The following is a 22108-nucleotide window of genomic DNA, read 5'->3' on the forward strand; positions in this document are numbered from 1 at the left end:
ACGGTTATACTGTTTTAGAGATTAGTGTGTGGGTGTTCAGTTACAGGGCAACAGCTACTTCAGTTCCTGAAGTGTGGAGTGTGGGATAGTAGGTACAGTTTTCTTTTATTTGATGCATCTTTACCTAGGTGCAAACAACTTTTTTTACATGTTCATTCTGCTTGGCCGCATCTCTCCTATGTGACCATATATTGCCCTCTCCTGCTATGACAGGCCTAGGAGATTACTGCAACCTATAATTGAATGTTAATGGGCTTAACAATACATTTAAGAGGGCAGCAGTTTTGGCCTACAGCAAGAAGCAGGCCCAGACGTACTCCTGTTACAAGGGACACATTTATTCAATGTAAATTCTTGGGCAGTTATGGTTACACCTGAATTTTCCATGCAGGATATATAAGGGGAGGGAAAACGGTTGCTATCCTCCGTGATTCATACAGACATGCTATGCCGATTTGTAATGGTTACAGCCTTCTTAGAGGGACAGACAAATAGGTCCACCGTAAGTGTATATATATATCTCCCAGCACTGACAGACTCCTTTCTCCCATCGCTCTCTTTTTCAATGTGGTGATGGACCCTGGGCTGGACATCTTAATTTTAAGAGCAACAACTAGACCAACATCCCTAATAGTTTGGGCTAAGTCACTGGGGCTTTATGACCTTGTTTTCACACTTCGATTATTTCTTTAGCTCGTGAAGTTGCAAGCTATGCCAATAAACCCACGAGGCCTGGGTATAGATGCTTGAAGAAAACAGTGGCACTCTTAGGTATCACCTAAAGACAAGAAGCTATTCAGTAATTTATTAAGCTTAAACACCTAATGCTATTGTAATAGAAACACGCATAGAACCACTGAAGTAATTCATAAAACAGTATTTATGCCACTTATTGGTGCACAGAAATACAATAAATTGATTGTGGTTAAATAATGTGCATAGTGTCCCGAGTGAAACAAACCCTCACAAAGGAAAATATAGACAACCTTTTTACAGGTAAACAAGCCTGTGTGTGTGTTACTCATAAACAGCCACATCAAATCAACTTTAATAGGCCATAGGCCTTAAATATGTGTCAATCTGTTTGTTTGTTACACTTCGTCGAAGCACCTTTCTGAATTAAAAATACTTTTTACATTATTATTTTAACTACTCGTGGTAAATAGTACCCCTTAGTTCGGAAGATAGTATGGGGAGTATGGATTAGTATTTCATGGGGTGGACCATCTCTAGCAGTTCCTAAAAGAATCACTGCTCAGTAAGAACTCCTCCCTCCAAATGACAGGCAGCTCAGGTGGCCAACCGTCACGGTCTAAATCCTTGTTAGGATCCGTGTAATACCTTTCGTCAGAAATGTTATCACTGATTAAGGCCCGGTGCCAAGGAATTTTGGTGTCGAAACTATACATGAAAACAAATAAAATCAAAAAGATTCTATTCATATCAGCAACTTTTGTCATCAATTTAAAGTAAACAATAAATAACTTCATCTGGAAGAATAGGCAATTTACAAAACCACTGTTAATAATTTTAAATGGAATGTTTTGCTATAGTTAATGTTACATACCTTGGATGTTCTATGTATGATTTTAGATACTTGGTTCAAGCTATAGAGTACACTAGTGTATTCTTTTATTTGGGATAATCTACTGTTAAGCATATCTGTGAAACTTCATGCATTAAACATGTTGGAGCCCAACTCACAAAAGCATTTATGAGTAAGGGAAGTATTTCTACACGAGTACTCTCTTGTGCACTCCTGCATATGTTTCTGAACCTGCCCTTCAACATCTAACTTCCTCTTATTGGGAAAAGTGCAAAAAGGGATAGTTCTGTTTTTTCTACAAATGGAACAAGATTATTCCCTAAATAGTCCCTTTTAGATGTTCTGGGGCCAATTCACAAAGGAAAAGAGTACTTAAGAGTTCTACTGGAGTACTTTTTCACAGACTCATACATACCTTTGCGAATCAGCCCCTTTTGATGTATTCCACAATTAGATTAGTAATTTTAGGACAGGTCCTGGGATGTGGGCTGCTTGGACTTTGAATAAAGTCAAAAAGAAGAATCCTATAGTGTGGAAATCTATTATTGCCCATTTTTATTGATGATTGGATTCTAGATTTGATCCGAAGAATGAGAACACTTTTTTCAGAGGAAGGGCAGTTGGGACACATTTGAAGGCGAGGTTGAATACATGTTTTTACTTTCTGTGGTCTGATCCTGTATATGTCTAAATATGTAAAAAAAAATGTTTTTAACAATTAAAGCAGCAGAACTGAGAGACATTCGCCTTACATGTTTTCCTAAAATGTACTGTTTTGTACAATAATGTTTCACTGTGTAAATTGTGAATCTATTTTCTCATACATAATACCATTGTTTGAAGAAACAGAAAAGAACACGTGATGACCATACAGTTATGTCTCCAGAGATCAGAAGGTGAGCAGAAATCTGGAGTGGGAAGACAGAGTGGTATGGAGGGAGCGACAGAGAGAGACAGAAAGAAAGTATATCAAAGTGTGACATGCTAGCACCATGGAAGGTGGGAATTTTAGCAGGTAAATTAAGTAATAGAGCTTAACTTGCGGTGCATGGGGCAAGAGTGATAACAAGTAGACCTGATAGTTCTTAGTGATGTATTGAAGATAATTAACTGAATGACAGCATATATCAGTGGAACAAGAGACTGTGTGAAACAAAAAATAAAGGGAAATTGGACCTTAGTCAGTAAAGTTGACTCATTAGAAAGCTGGTATCACTCTAGCCTTAGCCTCAATTCGTAAGAAAGAAGTGCAGACAATTCTCACTGAATCTGACTCGAAAAACACAGCCCTTATTTACAATGCTAACGCAGTGCTTACGAATCCATTCACATTTTAGGAATATTGCAGATCCCAGCTTCAACCCACGTGTTACACTTGATGACAGGATCAGGTTGATTTTCATCAAAAAGATAATTTTTCAAGCTTTATTTACTACATCTCTGAGAATACGAATACTGAAGATGTAGTCTTGGAGAGTTTGCTATAGAGAAAAGAAATGTTTTAGCTATAACACAACAACTGAACTAAAGGACATCTTAAAACATCCTTCTCAATTCCTGTGGGCTTTTGTTCTGCTCTATGAAAGTGAAGGCCCTTTCAAGTACTTACACTCCCCAGGTCTCTTCTGCAGGGGCTGATACAACAGCATCAATTGGCAGTATCATGCTTATGTCGTGATGTCTTTTGTGTGTCTGTGTAATGACTGGTGCTTTGGCAGCAGAAGAAGTGGTCATCTCTGTCAAAAGTGTAAGGTTTATTACTGTCTGCTGGAAGAAGTGAGAAAAGACACACATATCAGTTATGTCTTTGCTACTATCCAACACTAAAACATAAAATAAGATACATATAAGAACAGACAGGCTCTCCCTTCCTCTTTTAAATAACTTTCTTTATTTTTTTCCGATCATAATAATATACAACATCCATTTCAATTGCATATACCGGTCCAATACTTTCAGGGCCAGTCAAGTGGGGGATTTTGGAGATGAGCAGATGCTTGCAAACTATTTAAATGTTACAGCCAATCGGCTCCCTCTTCAGCATCATGGAATATTTGCAACAGCATAGATCCAGTTTGAGCGCAAGTTTTCTCTGACTTTTCAAGCTTTGCTGCTTCGCTGTGTTCTTATATCACTATTTATCACTAATATTTATATCCCGCTTTCAGCTAGCAGAATGAAATATATTTTACTGGATTCATCCTTTCATGAAAGTCAAATATGCACTGTATACCACCCTTTTCCCAAGCCTAGAGAGACACAGGTTCATAGCTTCCTCTGAAAGAGAGCTGTTGCTAAACTGGCCCATTCTGGAAGTTGGTAAGCAAGGAAGTAATTTCAATTTAAAACATTGCAGGCTTAAGGAGAATAGACTGAATCTCTCAATGCTTGCTTTCAAGTTCCCGCCTGAATTTAGAATGATTGGTCTTCCAGTCAATTCAAGATAGTGGTGCCCAAATGATGGAACACAAGTGCCAATTAAGAAGAACAATAACACATCTGGATCATAATTTAAATTGAGACTAGACAAGAGTGAAGATTGTAAGGGATTACCAAAATGCCTGTAGGCTGAAAAGTCTTGTGAGGCAATTGATTACATTTTATCAGGGGCAGATGCAATTCTAGGCGTTTCATACCTTCTATTAAGGCCCCAATCACTGACATTCTTAAAACAGATATGTTCTATATCTTGTAGATGTGAAGTCATTGCTGCCAGAAGAACTCATACTGATAATTAAGCTAAAACAAATAATTTAAGTAGCACCAAATATTGAAGAAGGTCTTGAAAGGAAGCCTTAACTTAAACAATGCTTCAAGAAATGTAGGGATGAGATAAGCTCTGCCATTTGTCTGGGTAGTATGTCTGGGTAATTGGAAGCATGACAGCTTATGTTGCTCAAGCTGTTTTTCAGATAATGCAAGGTGGCCAAATTCTATGGCTTAGGATGCCAATTACTAAATTGAGTAATTCTGGATTTGTATGTAATGGCCTTTCTTTTCTTTTGCCTGAGCAAGTTGAATTGCCAAGAAACTTCCTTGGTTTCATAGATCAACATTTCCATTAAGCTGTTGTTATATTCAGATTGGTATAATGAGAACCATTGTGTTTGGAGTCTGCTGTGTCTTCCTGACCACATGTGGTACACAAGTTACAGAGGGAAAATTGTGTATAATTCCCCCTGACCAATCTATCCAGACAGAATTCACTTAAGACAGGGGGATATGGGTATATGAAGAAGATTTTATAATTTTTGTCCTGATAAATTGCGGGATCTATTTCCCACTCATGTATCTGATGTTGATATCTGCTTAGGTTGTCTTCCAGACAGTTCTCTATTCCTAGTGCATCCTCTGGTAACAGATGTAGCTATCTCTGCACATCTGAGTGCCAAATGCCTAGTGCTGGCTTTAAACTTTGTGTAAATCTTGTTTCAAACGTACAATTTGTGTAAATCATGTTTGGAAAAGAGATCTAAAAAGCCGCCAGTTTTAAGGTAACTGCATTCTAAAACTCTGATAAGCCTGCTCCGATGTCAAATTACTTTCTATTTCGAGATCCTGCACTTGAGCTCCAAAACTTATGTTAACATCATCAATAGTTATGGCCACCTGCATCCCTGGATCTGCAAAATCCCTGTAAGCAGGCTGTGACTGGGCCACATTTATAATCTGTGCCAAATGCTGCTCCTAATGAACACTAAACCCTTCCACGACCCAGTGGGGTGTGATCACTGCATTCAAAGCCACTTCCAGAATGGGCGCATTTTCAGACTTGCATGGGGAAAGAGCATGATGCAGGTCATGTTGTATCCAATAGGCTTTCCTCACGGTTATGTTATGTAAATATGTACAGCGCACTAATCACCACCACCAGTGAGGGTATCCAGGCGCTTGGGCAGGTGTGTAGATGTTTGGTCTCTGTTGGATTTTTCAAACAGTCAAGTCTTGTGTAGTTCGAGAAGTGAGGAGGAGGCTCTGATGTGTTGAGGGAGGTCATTACACGTTTTGGGTGCAATGTAGGAAAATGAGCGACCGCCTGCTTTGGTTTTGAAGACACAGGGGTATGTTGAGTGTAGATGTCTGGTGGGCTGGTGAAGTGCATATGGCTGTTCAGGTATGCTGGTCCTGTGTTATGTAGGGCTTCACATGTGTGTGTGTTGTTTCAATTGGCTGCGCTCGTCAACTGGGAGCCAGTGAAGCTCCTTGTCTTGTGGTGCGATGTGGGTGCAGTGTGGGAGGTCGAGTATGGGCCTTGCACCATAATCCAGCCTGCTAGTGATAAGTGCTTGAGTCACTGTCTTTCTGGTGTTCTGTGGCAGCCATTTGAAGGTTTTTTCGAAGCATGCGCAGGATGTGGAAGCATGAGGTGCTTGCTCACTGTGTTGACTTGTGCCATCATGTTGTGCTTGTCGTCTAGGATGATCCCCTAGATGTCTTTTGCATGGTCTGTGAGTGTTGGTGTTGCTCCTAGTTCCGACAGCTGGTGAAGTTGTTTCTGGTGGTGGTTTTCTTTTCTGTCAGGAGGGGGATGACTCGGGTGCTGTTGGCATAGGAGAGAACGGTGATGCCTTGTGATCGGATGATTTAGGTGAGCGGTGTCATGTATATATTCAAAAGGGTGAGGGTGAGGCTGAGGGAAGATCCATGAAGGAGTCCGCAGATAAAGTGCTTGGTCTTTGATGTGAAGGGTGACACTGTGACCCTTTAGGTTCTTCCGGTGAGGAAGAAGCAGATCAAGTTGAGTGCAGATCCTTGTCTGCCAATCTTGTTGAGTCTTCTGATGAGACGGTGTTGAAGGCCGCGGAGAGATCGAACACAATGAGTGCCGCTATTTCTTTTTGGTAAGAATGGTACAGATTTAGTCGGTGGCTGCTATAAGTGCTGTTTTAATGCTGTTATTCTTTCTGAATCCTGATTTGGGGGTTTGTCCAGTAGCTGGTGAAGCTCGAGGTGAGTTGACAGTTGCTTGTTGATGGCCTTCTGAAAGAAATCTCAGGGGGGGGACAAGGGGAGAGGAGTGTGGGAGGACAGCAGGCAGGGCTGATATGGGGCTGATATGCACAGGAAGAAGAGGAGGGAATGCGGCAGGAGCAGGTAAGGAAAGGGGTAGGTGGGAAATACACCGAGGGCTGGAGGGAGCACAACAGAGTCCTGAGAAGGCAAAAGGGCGCACAAAGCTGAGAAGGCACAACAGGCACATAAAAACTGAGAAAAGAGCAGATCCTCAGAAGTGGAATAAGAGCAGATGAGAGGCAAGAGTGAAAGGAGGCTCAGTGGGGGAAGAGAAAATGGGGGAAAAGTGAGGATGATAGGCAAGAGTTGAAAAGAGACTCAAAAGGGGGCCATAACAAGAGTGAAGGAGTGAAATGAGGCTTGAGAGAGGGAGAAAAGAAAAGAAGAGAAGAGGAGCTGAAGCAAGAGGCGAGTGGGAGCCTCAGGCAGAAGGGGCTGGGTCTGAACTGGCCTAGACTGGTCAGAGGACTAGTCCCAGGTATGTAGGTGGAGAGGCTGGGGCTAGAAAGAGTCTGTGACTCTAGAAACGGTTAATCATTTTCAGAAATGCACATATCATTTCCTCTATTGGCTAATATTTTTAAGTCATCAAATTCAGGACTGCAACCAAGAAATTCTGAATATGTTGTGGGTGCATGTGGAACTACACACAGTGATACTGAAACAAACTATGGAGCAACGGTATGGCTTGTTTTGTCTGGGCTTGGCACTGTTGAAATGTCTTCCTCTTTAACTCTCAATCATCCAAAGATGGATACTTGTGAACAGAGTGTTGGCACGGTGGTCCAAAACAACTGACAAACATTTGGTGACTATTATCTGAGCTGATTTAGCATCAAAAGGAAGAACAGTGAATAAATACTTTTTGAATCCAATCATAACCCTCAGCATTGTGTGTGTTCAAAAATGCATGAGTATGCAGCTACATATTATGCCCTTGTAACAGTGGTATAACTTCATGCATTGTTTCTACTGTCTGAACATACTGGAAGAGAGTGTGGGTTCTAAAGTGGGTCTCGACATCCTATCCTTCTTTGAAATGTAGAGTCCGAGCACATTCCTCTGGGGAAAATGCCTGTTGTTGTATGAACACATCCCAAGATTCGGACAAAAGTGCAAGTGTAATTGGCTTATCCCTAATTGGGATAAGTCAATTACACAGAAGACCCTAGTACATGGTACTCTAAGTACGCAGGGCTAGTAAGTTGTGTCACCAGTGGATTGCAGCACTTGTTGTGCTACCACTTTTATCACAAAGTGAATATATGACTCTAGATCTGCTATTGCAGTTTAAAATAAATCTTTTGCCAGGTCCAATCCTTCCTTTTCAATATCTATGGGTCAGCCCTAAGGAATACCTTAGAAGCCCACAGGACAGTAATAAAAAGAAAGATAAGTCGACTTTATAACGCACGTGTCCAGCCAGTAAAAACTTGTAATTGTTATAATGCTTGTAGTAAGACCAGTAGCCACATTGGCTATCACGGAGTTTCACTAGGCCACATGCTAAATGCTAATTTCCATATGAGACTACTGAATATGGTACTTCAAGGTATCAAATTAATTGTTGTATTAAACCAGACCTATTGCTAAAGTCAGATTTAAGAGAAACACAAACAAAAAAGCCTCACCCGCTCGTTTAGGAAAAGCATTTCAAAAGATGACGAGGCCAACCGCAAACGTCAGTCAGTCCTCAAAACTTATTTAGACATGCATTGTTTCACATACATTGACATATGTGCATTATAAACTTCAAGCATCAGTAGAGATTCATATTTTAATATCAGGATACATGTCTGTATATACTCCTAATATTCACCCAAGTGAACAAGTGAAGAAATCATGCACAGCAAATCAAGATTTGTGCACTTCATGAAACAATGGATAATGGTACATCACAAAAATAAGTGTAGCAGACATTAGACTAAAAATTCATTTTAGCACTGTTTTCAATGACCACAGGCCAATCTAGCTGTAACAACAGAAAGGGAACACATATGACATGTATAAGCCAGCTGTACGACCGTCTGCAATAGCTGTTCAACATTTGGCTGTCTGAGTTTTGACACTACTACACAATTGTCAAGTGGGACCAATTTAAGCTGAGCTGTGTGCCAAAGGGTCTCAGAGCTCTGTAATTAATTAGCATCAATTGCAATGTTCAAATTAATTGTAAACAACCTCATAATTCTTAGTGGACGCTCAGAATTGAAAAATTCAAAAGGTCGGATGCCGGTTTCAGAAATCAATTTCATTAGAAGTATATTCTTCAACACAAAGCACAGTACAACATATTAAGGTATGATAAAGTGAATCAAAGAGTGCAGACGCAGTGCTCACATATAAACAAAAATACACAATCTAAATTAGACATTCCTATAATACAATGTACATTTCCCAATAGTGTTGACAAAACAGTGACTGCATGAGGTAGCCAGTAGTTCAAGGCTCAATCCTCCTTCCAGAATCAGAACTCACACTATATGGGAAAGTAAGTTGACGTTTCAACCTCACAGGTTAAATAACCAAATGTTTTCGATTTATTTCATGGTGAGGTTGAACAACCATAAAACATAATAATCCACTTTCCTACATTCATGTTTCAGCGGAGGGAACAATGACTTGTTTTTAGCACTACAACTCAGATAGTAAGCAAAGAAATTACAAATCATCAAAACGTAGTTGAGTCATTTTTAATTGGGTCTATTTTTTTAAATTTCTGTTGATTCCAATTTTTGCACCATGGAGTTGGACCAAGACAATATGTCCTCCCTCAAGATAAGCGACCTGAGGGATCTGTGCAAGGACAGGTGAATAGATCTAGGCCACTTCACTATGAAAGGATATTTCAAAAAGTCTGTTAGAGCCTGGGAAGAGGCTTGCACAGCCCAAAACCTCCCATCAGAGGAGGTTACCCCAGAGTTTGGATGAGGAAATGACCCGTCTAAACACACCATCACAGAAGCATCTCCTTTGCTCAGAGTGGAGAAGTTCAGCCAGCACAGTGCTTGAGAGTTAGCCCTCTGACAAAGAGAACTCAATTGGCACTCATAGCTCTCGAAGAAAAGAAAATAGCTTTGGCTGAAAAAAACAGCTGGCCTTAGAAAAAAGAAAGGTCAGCTTGGGTCTAAATCCCCGAAGTAATGGTGGCAGCACAGGAGAAGATGCATCTGCAAAGGGGATTCCTGTTGTGCAAACTAGTCCCAGTCCTTGGGCTGGGGAGGCTATTGACCTCAAAAGAAGATGTAACGGAATGCTATCCCCACACGAAGGAGGCCAAGATACAAAAGTCTGCTCTTATCTCAGAGGAATACAGAAAGAAATTACGAGATACCTACAAAAATACAATCCAAGTTGGACTTGGTAGACACCTCAGTAAAGACACTAGAAGGTTGGTTAAGGGGCAATGAGGGTACTACTTATGATGGGATATACAACTTGATTGTTAAAAGCCCACATTTTAGCAAATTATTCCTAAGAGAAGTTGAGCCGCAGTCTAGTGGAGTCTAAGCTATGCAGCCCCAGACAGCTGGGTAGGATAGTTGATGAGTGGTTACAAGCTAAGTTATCCATGAAGTCCCAGGATAATCCCAAGAAAATGGGTCAGGCCCCCCAACAGAGGAAAGAGTGAGGCAAAGACAAAAAGAAGAGCTTGTCCAAAGGGTCCCAAAATTCTACCCAAGAAGGGGAGTCCTGAGACTCATCCAAAAGCAAAGGGAGTGGGTATCAGGTTAAGAATTATGACCCCTTAAACTTTGGGGGTATACTATCACTATCAGCATTCAGAGCACAAGAGAGGAGACTAGGTTTGTACCAAGAAGCCCCCAGTGGTGGGCAGTCCATAGGGATAGGGATAGTGTAGGGATAGGGTTGGAGTTTGGAGTTGGAGTTATTGAAAACCTGCGCTTACATAGAAGTCACCTTAGTATCTGTGGGAGGTGTGGATGTGGAGGCTTTGACAGCCTTACCTCCTACTATGGTGAAGTAGAGGCAATGGCCAGAAATCAACGGTACTAGGTAGAGAGTCTGAGGAATACAGGTGCCAGTATGATCCATGTGGTGGATAAACCAGGTTTCCAAGAGCAGATCTCCAAGATCTGTTACTCAAGTTTGTCAACACTAACAATGAGGTAAAGTTCCACCCTATGGCTATGGTGAACTTTGAGTCGGGAGGAGTTACCGGCCTGATGAAGGCAGCGGTGCCCTAAGCCATTCCAGTGGAGCGTCAGCTGAGGAATGACTTAGAAACCACTGCTTGGGAAGATGTTGAAAGGAGCACCCATGCAGGAATGCTAGGTCTCCCTGAATGGGTGTTTGTGGTCACCAAGGCCCAAACTGCAATTCAGGGAAGTCCAGGGATCCTGGAGTAATGGCCCAGACTCCTAAGAGCAAGAGAAAGCACAGGAAGGCTGAGAAACCAACCTCAGAAGTTCCCCAGGCCTGGGAGTCTGACCCTCAGTGACAGACATGTGGCCTGAAGTGGAAAGTGGTGCCCTGAGAGACCAGAGAAAGCTTGCAGAGCTGCAAGGAGCAGGTGGACCCTCTAAGGAGGACTTCTGCCAAGGACAGAGGACCTGTACTAATTGAAAGCATTCAACAGCAGCCAGAGAGGCAAGTAAAGTGAGATATCAGTGGTACACACATGGTCTACTGGGAAGAGGGAGCACTGCATAGTGAGGCAAGGGACCCCAGACCAGTGGCAGCCAGGATATTGGTTGTTCCCCAAAACTACAAAGCATTCCTTCTCAATCTAGCACATGACATCTCCTTGGATGCACATTTGGGTCGGGCTAAAATTTGGGACAGGTTAGTCAATCATTTCCACTGGTCCTAGATGTCAGAAAAAGTAAATTAGTTTTGTCACTCTTGCGTCACCTGTCAAGCTGGTGTCAAGGCAGGGGTACAACCAAGGGCTCCCTTTAACCCAGTACCTTTGGTTAGGACCCTTTTTGAGAAAGTAGGGATGGACATTGTTCGTCCTACAGACCCTTTGACTGCCTCTGTAAAAAGATTTACCTTGGTGGTAGTGGACCATGCCACAAGAAACCCAGAAGCTATCCCTCTTACGACAGTCACTGCACCTGCAGTAACTAAAGCCATAGTTGGCATCATCACCAGGGTAGGTACCAGCTTCATGTTTGCATACCTAAAAGCTATGTGGCATGAATGTGGTGTTACTGACAAGTCCACCTCCCCTACCATCTCCAAACAAATTGTTTAGTTGAGAGATTCAACAAAACCATGAAAGGTAAGCTCATGGGTTTGTTTGACAAACTCAGAAGATGGACTGTTCTACTACCAGGTCTACTCTATGCCTACAGGGAGGTTCTGCAAAAAGGACTGGGCTTCAGTCCTTTGAGCTTTTGTTTGGACACCCTGAGCTTTGTTAGAGAAGGTTGGGAGAAACAGCTTAAGAAGCCCAAGCAAGATGCTGTAGACTATGTATTAGGCCTGCGGTCATGCATGGCAAAGAACATGAAGAAGGCAAATAAGAATATGGAGGCCAGCCAGGAGCTTCTGAAAAAGTGGTATGGTCAAATGTCCGACCTGGTTGATTACCAGCTAGATCAAAAGGTGAGGGTAGTGGAGCCTGTGGCTCTCTGGGCCCTATCTAGGCCCTATCCAGTGTGTGTGTGCGCTGAACCCTCAAAAGGGTATGTGCAATTGGCTAATCCCTGATTGGCATAGTTAATTTACTTATAAGACCATAGTATAATGTACACCAGGTACCCAGGGTTAGTAAGTTAAGTGTCACCAGTGGACTGCGAAACTTGTGCCAACACTGTTATGAAAAAGTGAACACATGGCTCGGTCTGCCATTGCAGAGTAGTAAACAGCGAACGCATGGTTCAACGTCTGCCACTGCAGCCTAGTCGGCAGCTTCTAAACTGCCACCTGGACTTGGCAAAACAACCCTTTTGCCAGGTCCAACCCTTCGTTTGTTTTCTATAAATCACCCCTGAGGAAGGCCTTATAAGCCCATAAGGCAAGATGATGATATTAAAACGAAGGACATATCAACTTTATACATTACAACATAATGTGGCAGTAAAAACTGCTCACAGTTGTCAGTTGTTTTTACTGTAAGGTCGGCAGCCCCAATGGTTAAATTTGAGTTTTACTAACCCACACGCTAAGTGCTAACTTCCACACTGGACCACCAAATATGGTAATTCAAGGTATCAAATTAATGTTTGCATTAATTTTTTATTGCTGTAGTCGGATTTAAAGTAACTTTGAAAGAAAAGGGTGACTTTAGAAAATCACTACTTTCTTGCCTAATGCTCTAGTAGCCCTTTCTGACTGTCCACAGCTGTTGTCCACTGAGACAACAGGCTGCTTCCCCACCCCCAATAGGACGTGTGAAGCACTCCCAAGAACAAGGAACAAAGAGAACTCTTGCTGAGAGGAGGTGATACCTCCTCCAGCAGGATGACTACATAGGAGTGGTCACCAAGGATGGCTTAGCTTCAAAGAGGCTTCCGCCTCAGTGAAGCAAATGTCGATCACACCTTAACCTGCCCACTCTTTTGTGTCAGTAGGCAGAGAGGGAAAGGCCATTACGCAACCGCTTTTCCAGGAGGAGTGGCTCATTACGCTGGGCACACCTCAGGGGTGTGCCCAGAGCTAAACATAAGGGGAAGAAGACCTGAGTCATATTGAATTCAGGCAGAGAATGGTACTATCTTGCTGCTCCCTGAAGGAGCAAAGAAAGGCTGTACCAAAGCCTTGACTGCACCTGACTGCACCTGCTGAACTCGAGGGACTAGCAAAGAGGATTGCAACTGATGTGTCCACTTGTGGAAAAGGGCTCCACTTGTGTCAGAACAGCAGAGTTGACTCTAAGGGATAGGTGGCTAGCCACCTGTTAAACACTAGGAAAATAAAAACTAAGATCCTTCCAATCTCAAGAATCCAGCTGTCCAGGAACGTATGCCCTCTGGATGCCTCAGTGAACACTGGGAGACTGAGTTCTGACCTACATGAAGTGTCCCCTCAGTCGTGGGACCTGTTGCTGAGGTCAAAGTGGACCCTGGTCCCTCTACAAGGTCTAATTACTGAACTGCAGATAAACACTGATACCGCTGTAACTGGGAGACCATCTGACCAGTTGCGACTGGCCCTGCACTGGACTCCACGGGTGCGTTATAGGAGTTCTCATCTAGAAGCCGGCGACAATCCTTGGCGTTTGTGGCCTCAGAAAGACTCACTGCACCTCTTCAGTATCTTCAGCATCTTCCGCATCCAGAATCCCCAGCATGAGAACCACTTATTTGCGCGACCATTATAAAGGCTAAAAATACAGTAAGGACCCTGAGACTGCTGAAGATGACAGGTAACTGTCCCCCAGGACCTAAGTGGATCCTGTGAATGGCTCGCAAACCACTGTTAGCTAAGAATGGTTTAGTAGCCGTCCTAGCCTGTTGTCTCAAAAATACTTAGCTACTTGCAACAATTTTTGCATTCTAAAAAGTGAAATAGTGACTTATTTTACCTTTGAAAACCATATCTCTGGTTTGCCTTGATAGATTTTTGTCATTTTGGTTTCTGTCTAAATATATTCTATTGTCATTAATTGATGTCAGATTTTTATTGAGTTGCGTTTTTTGATTATTGACTATTTTGGTCCTTTTAAATAGTTGATTAAGCCTGGCTGCTCTGTAATGCAGCTACCCAGGACTGCACTAAAGGTTTTATTAAGTAAATTAACGGACCTGATAGAGACTGTGAGATTATCACATTATGAGGTCTCACAACCTCACCACATAATAATCTGCTTTCATACAACTCCTTTTCCTCTTATTGATGATGGCATCCATTCAATGGCACCGTTGCTTAATAGCGATATCCCTTATGCTAAATTACATGGCAAATTTTCACAACTGATTTTAAACGTCTGTGGCCACTCTATGTCCAGCAGCACTAATAAACTTTCCTTTACTGTTGGAGGCTCATCAGAACCCCAGGGGCTAAGTAAATGGTTGGCAGCCATTGTCGTATGACTCTCGTCATGGGGACGAGACTGCTGCTGGTTTCGGGCGGCTGCACCACTGTATGTGGGGGACTGAGTCTTATCCCACACCATCTGGTAACTGTTGACCTAATCCTTTCGGCTAGCTAGAAGCACCCCACCAAAACCTAGAAGGAAATGTGATTTGTGGCAGACTGACGCATGACACTCTGCGACTTCACAGGGAAGTTGTGGTGGAACAGATCTAGTCTCATAAATGCAAAGACTAACAGAAGCAGGATTTGGTTTAATATATTTATTGAAGCAATTGCGTTCTACGTAAAAAGGCATGAATTGCAATTATTCGGAAGATAAAACGCAAGACTATTATCATTGTGACCAGAAATGAGAAACACATAAAAAGTCCCAACATCTTGTAACACTAGTGAATCTAAAATCCCTACCTGCATGTCTAAAAATCTACATGAGAGCAACAGCAGTTTTAGCCCCAATTTGCCCGTACTAGTCTCTGCAAGGAAGACACATCCCCATACCTGGATCATAAACAGGGGGGTTGCCTGTTGGTCTGCTGGCAGTCCACCCAGGTGGTTGGAGTGATGGGGCCAAGTTTAGCACAGTTTTGACAAAAGAAAACAGCATAAGATGGCTGACTGGCTGGAATGTTCCCTTCTAACCTGGTTTGTGGCAGCTTGTTGTTTTATAATAAAACGTTTTGTTGCTATGAGAACCGCCCTGACGTGATAAAATGCATTTTCTGTGTAGGGAAGACATACTCTTTGGACCGGCAATACTCAGTAAACAATTGTGTACAGTGTTGTACAGCCTTGGGCTGAGCACAAGATGAAATGTTGTGCAAAAGAATTAATAAATTCTACATGGGAGGGCAGCTGATAAAAAAATAAAACATTGCCGCTAAAATAATATAAAGGAATACATTAAATGAACCAAGTAAAATGGCACAGGCCACAGGTCCGAGAGCTAAAATAAATGTGCCCATGCAAAGTCCTAAAATAACCCCAACAACACCATATTAATCCTCCTGGAGTCTGGTTCAATGTTTCCGAGGATGTAAAGGTGATCCTGAGGGGCAGCTTTGCCCATCAGGCCCTTACTGATCATCATCAGTAATTATTTGGCATTTCAATCCTAAGACTATACAATCATAAAAATGGCATACGAAAATTAACATCACATAGCACAGTAAAACTGAATAAAACATATACCATATCGTGGGGCTGCTTATCCTTCTTTTTTGTAGGTTTTCGTCTGTTTTCATCTTCCTCAACACTGCAATGTTCAACATAAACAGCAATGTAGATTGTGAATGAATCATAGCAGTTTCTATGAAGCATAAGGGATGGTTTTCAATTACACTCACTGAATAAACTGCATGATGTCCTTGCAGGCAGAGCCATCGTTCAAATCTGTACGAGTGCCAGTAACGCTCCTGTTAGGCCACATGTACAAGGAGCTATGGGAAATGCTGAGCACCAACGAGTCTGAAGAGAGTTTCACAGACAGATCTTTCAAGGCATTTGATAATGTGTTTCTGGCGGAGATCTCTGGACCAAATAAAGAGGATTGGTTAGTTTTTCATATAATAAAACTTATTTTACTAAAGTTCATATATTTAAAAAAAAATAAGAAAATAAAAACATTCCATTAGATCTAAATTGATATGGGCTTTCTCTGCACTTTGCATCCCATAACACACGAAGAAATTATGCTAATCAATCTACCACTAATAAAAGACAGATTTCACCAAAGAACTAGTTATAATGGAGCCATTCAGTCATTCTCAAACAAATAAGAACCTTGAAAGCCTATTGCGCCATCTCCCATGGTTGGTTCTTTGACCCCCCTCGGCTACAATGCCTCACACTTGACTCTTGTCTATGTAAAAGACCGCACTGAGGACATGAGCACTTTTTTGAATGGGTTTCCTTCCTGCCATCAACCTCCTTACTCTCCAAAAAGCTAGAGTAGTTTGCTCAACAGACACCAGCAAATGTGACAATGTTTTTTCTAATCCTCCTTTGAGCTCTGCATTAGAACCCTGACCCACACTTAGATAGGTCCTTATCCTAGTGCTAATAACTCGAGCCTCAATCTAATCATTTAGCCTCTAAGATGTTCACTGACTCTCAATCTGTTCCTGGGACTATTGATGCTTGCTTATACACCTTACTTGCTCACTTTTCACTGTCCCTGCACCCAAACAGATGTTGCAAGAATCTCATATAGCTTTTTTAGCCTGGCTTGTGACCTATTTAACTGTGTGAGCAATCCAGGCCTAATTGTTTTGCAATCTCACCTCTTGTTTTGCTCATATGTTGACCTGCCAAGTTCCCACACACCATTCACGTATGTCATGGATTACTAATTGTAACTTTGGAATGCACTCCCGGACATTATCCATAATTAGCTAAAGCAAATTATGACTCTGAAGACATAATGAAAACTCAGATATTTCCCATTCCATTCTCTGAGTTGACTTACACGAGTTAAGGGGTATTTAGAATCCAACAAACCTACCAGAGGATCTTTTCGTCTTGCAGGGTAAAGACAGGGGACCCCACCTGAGAATATGTATATATACAAACCATTGCATTTTCTAATAATTAGTACTTAACATCCACGGATCCTACATAAGTCATCTTCTTAGTATTTTCACAAAGCATATGGAGGTCTACTTGCTCGAACACCCTGTTTACAAAATCAAGCTGAAAACAATGCTTTCAAATGAAGCAATTCAGCAGCTCTGAAGCATTCATTCTCGTTACTTATGCAACGTCAGGCCTAATGCACTTATGCTGAGTGAATACACAGCTCAACACACAAAACACATACTATGCCAACATTCGTCAACGACTGTAATGTACACCAAAAGTATCCAAACATGCTAACATACTAAATCAATTTGCTTGGTTCTTCCTTTCCCATTCAGTCGACTCTCATTTTTCCTTTGTCATAGGAATTTAAGTTTGGCTATATCACATTTCTAGGTATATCCTGCACACCAACAATATATTATTCATTGCACTTTTCCACTGTATTAAAAACGAACAAGGTTTCTTCTATGCCTCACATTAATAAGAGAGCAGAGCTAGACTGGTCACAGGGAAAATCCAATGCCTTAATGTGGTAATGTGGATCATCTGTCTCGGACCATTCGTGACTGTTAGTCTAATCTACAATCCTCGCTCAGCTTCCTCTAAGTGTGACTCAAGCACACTCACAAATACAGACAGACACCCATCCTTCCATTTCCCACAACACTAGATTACTACTTTCAATGAGCTGGAAGGGGATGAGATGCCATAGAGTTCAGAACACAAACATAGATAAGCGACACATAGACATTAAAATGACCAAAATTAGGGAATACTGAAATACTTCTTAGAGCAAGGAAAATAATGGGTTTCTTAGAAGACATCAAAGCTATACTGAGGGACAATGAGATTCATAGACATATGACCCACCAGAAGTAATGAACAGCTGTTTAATGATAAACACTGAACAAACAGTATGCTCTGCTCTTCTTAACGAAAACCCGCTGGTTATGGTCCAAAGAGAAGAGAACTCATTTTTAGTCGTTCCTATAATGTGAGGATAACATATTTAAAAAATATATTATTTAGAGCTCTGATGGAAATAAGTGAGGCAACAAGTGTCAGTCGTCGAACAAGGGTCCATTTTACAGTCAAACATTCTTTCTGTGTGCAATATACCTTATTTCTGTTGCACAGGTTTGTCTTCTAACACAAACAATAGACATCTTTTACTCCCTGAATCTTCTCTATTTCATGTGAAAACACTCAATGAGGGCAACCTCAGAAACTTCAATCGAAATGATAAATTCTAACTCAGATATGGGCTCCTCTCCATCCAGATGCCATAACAGTGCGCTATAAATGTGCTCCTAAAAGCAGCGGCAGAAGGTCAACGAGAACAACAGTCATTTCTGATAACAGTGCAAGTTGAATGGAAAGTCTTGAATAAATGATTTCTAATATTTACATAACACAAAGGAAAACCCTTGTGTGCTATCTAGTTTAAGGTGATGCTTAAATATCTGTCCCTACAACATTATCTACCAAAGCTTTGCCAAATGACAGTCATTAATGTGGCTTTAGAAAGTAGTTTCTGGCACACCTATGTGGGGTAGCAGGTAGATCTGCTCTGCCTCTGGAACAGCGACCATTTCTTAAATCTAGTTGTACTTAAAAGCCCAGTCAGAATATGTCTCTATGCTGATTATGGGAGTAAACCTACCGTTGAATAAATATCTGAACTGTTGCTGGTGCCCGGCAGGAAGAAAAAGGGATGTTCAAGCATTTCTTTAGGGGTAAAAGAAAAATGCTATTCTCTCTTTTGCAGACTGTTACAAGAATGTGTACATAGTCTTCACCAAACTGGCTGTAGTCAGAGCTGATGGATGCTCAAATGACTTTGACAGTCATGAACTTTAGGAGTGATAGTTATTTTTTCAGCAGAGACAGTTGTTTGTTCAAATTCAACAATGTATGTTCATTCAAAAGAGTATGCAAGCAGGTAAGATGACTTGGTGACTGATTCATTCGCTGTAGAGATATGAGTGCAATGTGAATGCTTCAGTTTCCAGTCTTGTCAGGTGTGGCTCAGTCTATTCCAAGCGTAACAGGAGTATTCTTGAAGGTATTACCAAAACATATTTATGTAGTGCCTAGAGATAATTCACTTTGAAGTGTGGTCTGCCCAAATAACCAATAATATTTACAGCACCTTGTTCATGATGAGGAGATTTGTATATATGTGATTGTGCCTCTAAAAACGTCTTGTATTTATCAGAAAGGGCTCTGCATCATTCAAAAAGAGTTGTTCTTTACACCAAGAGATCTTATATGCAAGGAGTACTATCCAAGAGTCTGCACAGCATTTTGTCTCCACTGGATGTACGCCACAGAGCATGGACTTGCATCTGATATAGATAGCTCAAGGCGAGTTTCGAATGAGTACAGGCAAAGGAAATGGGGCGAGGGTACCCTTTAATGATTACTTAGTGATCACTTCCTCCCCCCAAAAACAGCACAAAACCTTGTTTTGTGCTGTTCTTTTCCGTACCTTGTAGACTTACCATCTGAAGCAGTAAGTTGAAATGACAGGAACAGGCCCCCTCTAATTCTAAACAGCACATCTCTGGACTCAGCAAAGACCTGTAAGAACCGCAACATAGTTACAATAAAAATCACAAAAGGAGTATTGTTGCAATGGGAACTGATACAGATATATTCATGAATAGGATGCGCTGACTGGACATATAAAGTTTACAAAGTATGGCTGAATGAGTAAGATAAAGAGAACAAAGTGAAAATATCAAAAAATCATAATAATGAATACAAATCAATAAAACTGCAACTGAGCACAGCCAGTTATTGTTAAGGTATGTAGATAGGCACCATAATTTTATATCGCTAGTTTTATTTATTGATATTACCCAACAGCTGTCATACCACATTGAAAAATAATGAAGTTACAAGTACAACGAACCACAAACTACATCTTCCATTGCTTTCATTGTTTACAATAGGTACTGTCTTTTTACTTTGTCTTTCATGAACCACTGGAAATCACCTTGCTCTAGTGTCAAAGCACTTTGGGTCAGAAACATAGAGGAGGGGTTAACTAAATAGGGACTGAGTAACAAATACTCCTCAGAAGTGTTATTTAATCAACGTATGAAATCTTTTATCTTTGCATGCAGATAAAACAGCGGGAAAGACACTTTTTACAGAAGAGCCCACAGCAACAGAGGAGACCGAGACAGTAGCTAGTTAACCAGCAGGCCTGTGTCAATAAGGACGACTAAGAAGGGTAGCACAAGGAACTGGGTTTAACATACGTCTACAAAGGTCAACAAACTAAGGTTAGCATTAAGGTCTACAAAGGTCAGTGTCTTGGTTTGGACATGTCATTGATGTTGCGGCCATTAGGTCACAGGAACGTGGTATTATAGTCCGAGTAGTGATGCTGAAAACGTGTTTGAAAGTCACATTTTCTGAGAATCATTGGATCTTTCCAAATCAGAATGAGTGGTGATTTCCAAATCATGAGAAAGTTATTCTCATGATTCTGCCACATGGGCGTAATTGTGTCGTGAAATTGATAGCAGTGTATTTGTTGTTTTCCTTGTGGGCTGATCTGTTCTCAGAGGAATCAGATAAGAACTAGTAGAACAAATGATTGAATTCAGTGGGCGCTCTTGTGGAGTCACTATTAACCCCAATGAAACCTACATGTTGAAAAACAACATTTTAAAACAACATCAACTCATCAAATACAATAAAGGTCTATTTCACAGCATTATATTTCATACAAAATACATACATGTGATTAAGTGCCAAACTATTATGCTCCCTGTAGGAAGATGGCTCTTTATATGGTGTATCAAAATCAGATCTACTGTACAAAGAGTCCAGGGGTTCCCTTACTGGTGGACAGGGCTTGCTCTAGCAATCACAAGGTGCTCTTTTTAGAGGGTAGTGTGGTCAAGCTGACTTAGGCTTATCAGAGAAGAGTGTCAGACATCTGCAAATACACACTCAGTCAATAAACCTGACACACGACTCAATAAGGAGAGCCACACCAATTTACAAAAATAACAAGTATTTTTATATATGTTTTGGCACCAAAATCAATATGATCAGGTAAGTACATTCTGCAAGAGAAATCTTTACAATGTAGAAAAGTCGACACAATGCAATTCTTGTAAGCTGTAATGGTAGCCTATGGAGGAGAAAACAAATATGGCAAACAGGTAGAGAATACCTACTTATGGGACCAATCTCCTGGACATAAGGTAAGTATTGTGCAAGGGTCAGGGCCACACCAGCAGGTCATACCGGGTGGCACTGGAGCAGCCGGATGCAGAGGTGTAGTACGACATCAGTGTCCAAAGTTAATCAATAGCGGTCATCCAGGTGGAAAGAGGCTGCAGGTTCGGACTGGGTGTGCAGTCAGGGTGAGCCACCGAGGGTTTCAGGTCTTGCGATGCTCGGGGCGTAGGGACACCAGTGGTCCTCTTCTCCTCTGTCTGGGGCATCCAGGTGATGAGGGTTCTTGGCCCCTCGGATATCCCTCACCAGTGGTGGTGGAGGGGGTCCACAGAATCAGGCTGCAGGTGTGGACTGGGAGACCAACAAGTGGACTCAAGTCTCACGAGCCTGAAGGAAGCAAAGACACCAGTCATCCTCTTCTCCTTGGTCCAGGGCATCCAGGTGCAGAGGTGCAGTGGACTGTCGGGTTGCTGTCACACGGGCAGTCACGGTTGAGTGGGGCCTGCACAAAGAGGCTGCAGCCATTGGTGTGAAGGCGGCAGTGAGGAAACCCATGATGACCTTCGTCTCTGGAGAGGCTGGGGACCATGCTGGCACCGTTGGCCAACTTCAATACAGGCTAGGAGGCTTGGGTGCAGTTGTGCAGTCTGACGTGGGGTTTTGGCAGTTCAGAGTTCTCTTCAGCGTTTCTTTGGTGCCAGCAAGGATGCAGGGGCGTAGCTCGGCTACTCCACTGGAGGTCCCTTGCACTTGGGTGAAGGC

General features: G+C 41.8%; 1 protein-coding gene across 2 annotated transcripts in view; it reads right to left on the reverse strand.

Annotated features, from left to right (window-relative positions):
• The window catches only part of UFSP2 (UFM1 specific peptidase 2), a 222589-nt gene that overhangs the window by 184985 nt on the left and 15496 nt on the right, over nucleotides 1-22108 (reverse strand). Inside the window, exons 2-5 of one of the 2 annotated variants that reach the window (XM_069199705.1) lie at nucleotides 19648-19726; nucleotides 15910-16093; nucleotides 15755-15818; nucleotides 3156-3310 (exon numbers count right to left, since the gene is read on the reverse strand). In XM_069199705.1, coding sequence (XP_069055806.1) covers nucleotides 3156-3310; nucleotides 15755-15818; nucleotides 15910-16093; nucleotides 19648-19726 — 482 coding nt within the window. Of the gene's footprint in view, nucleotides 1-3155; nucleotides 3314-15754; nucleotides 15819-15909; nucleotides 16094-19647; nucleotides 19727-22108 lie in introns of both variants that reach the window. The other variant, XM_069199695.1, reaches the window with a different exon arrangement.

Source organism: Pleurodeles waltl, chromosome 1_2 (assembly GCF_031143425.1).
Source record: "Pleurodeles waltl isolate 20211129_DDA chromosome 1_2, aPleWal1.hap1.20221129, whole genome shotgun sequence".
Classification (NCBI taxonomy): Eukaryota; Metazoa; Chordata; class Amphibia; order Caudata; family Salamandridae; genus Pleurodeles; species Pleurodeles waltl.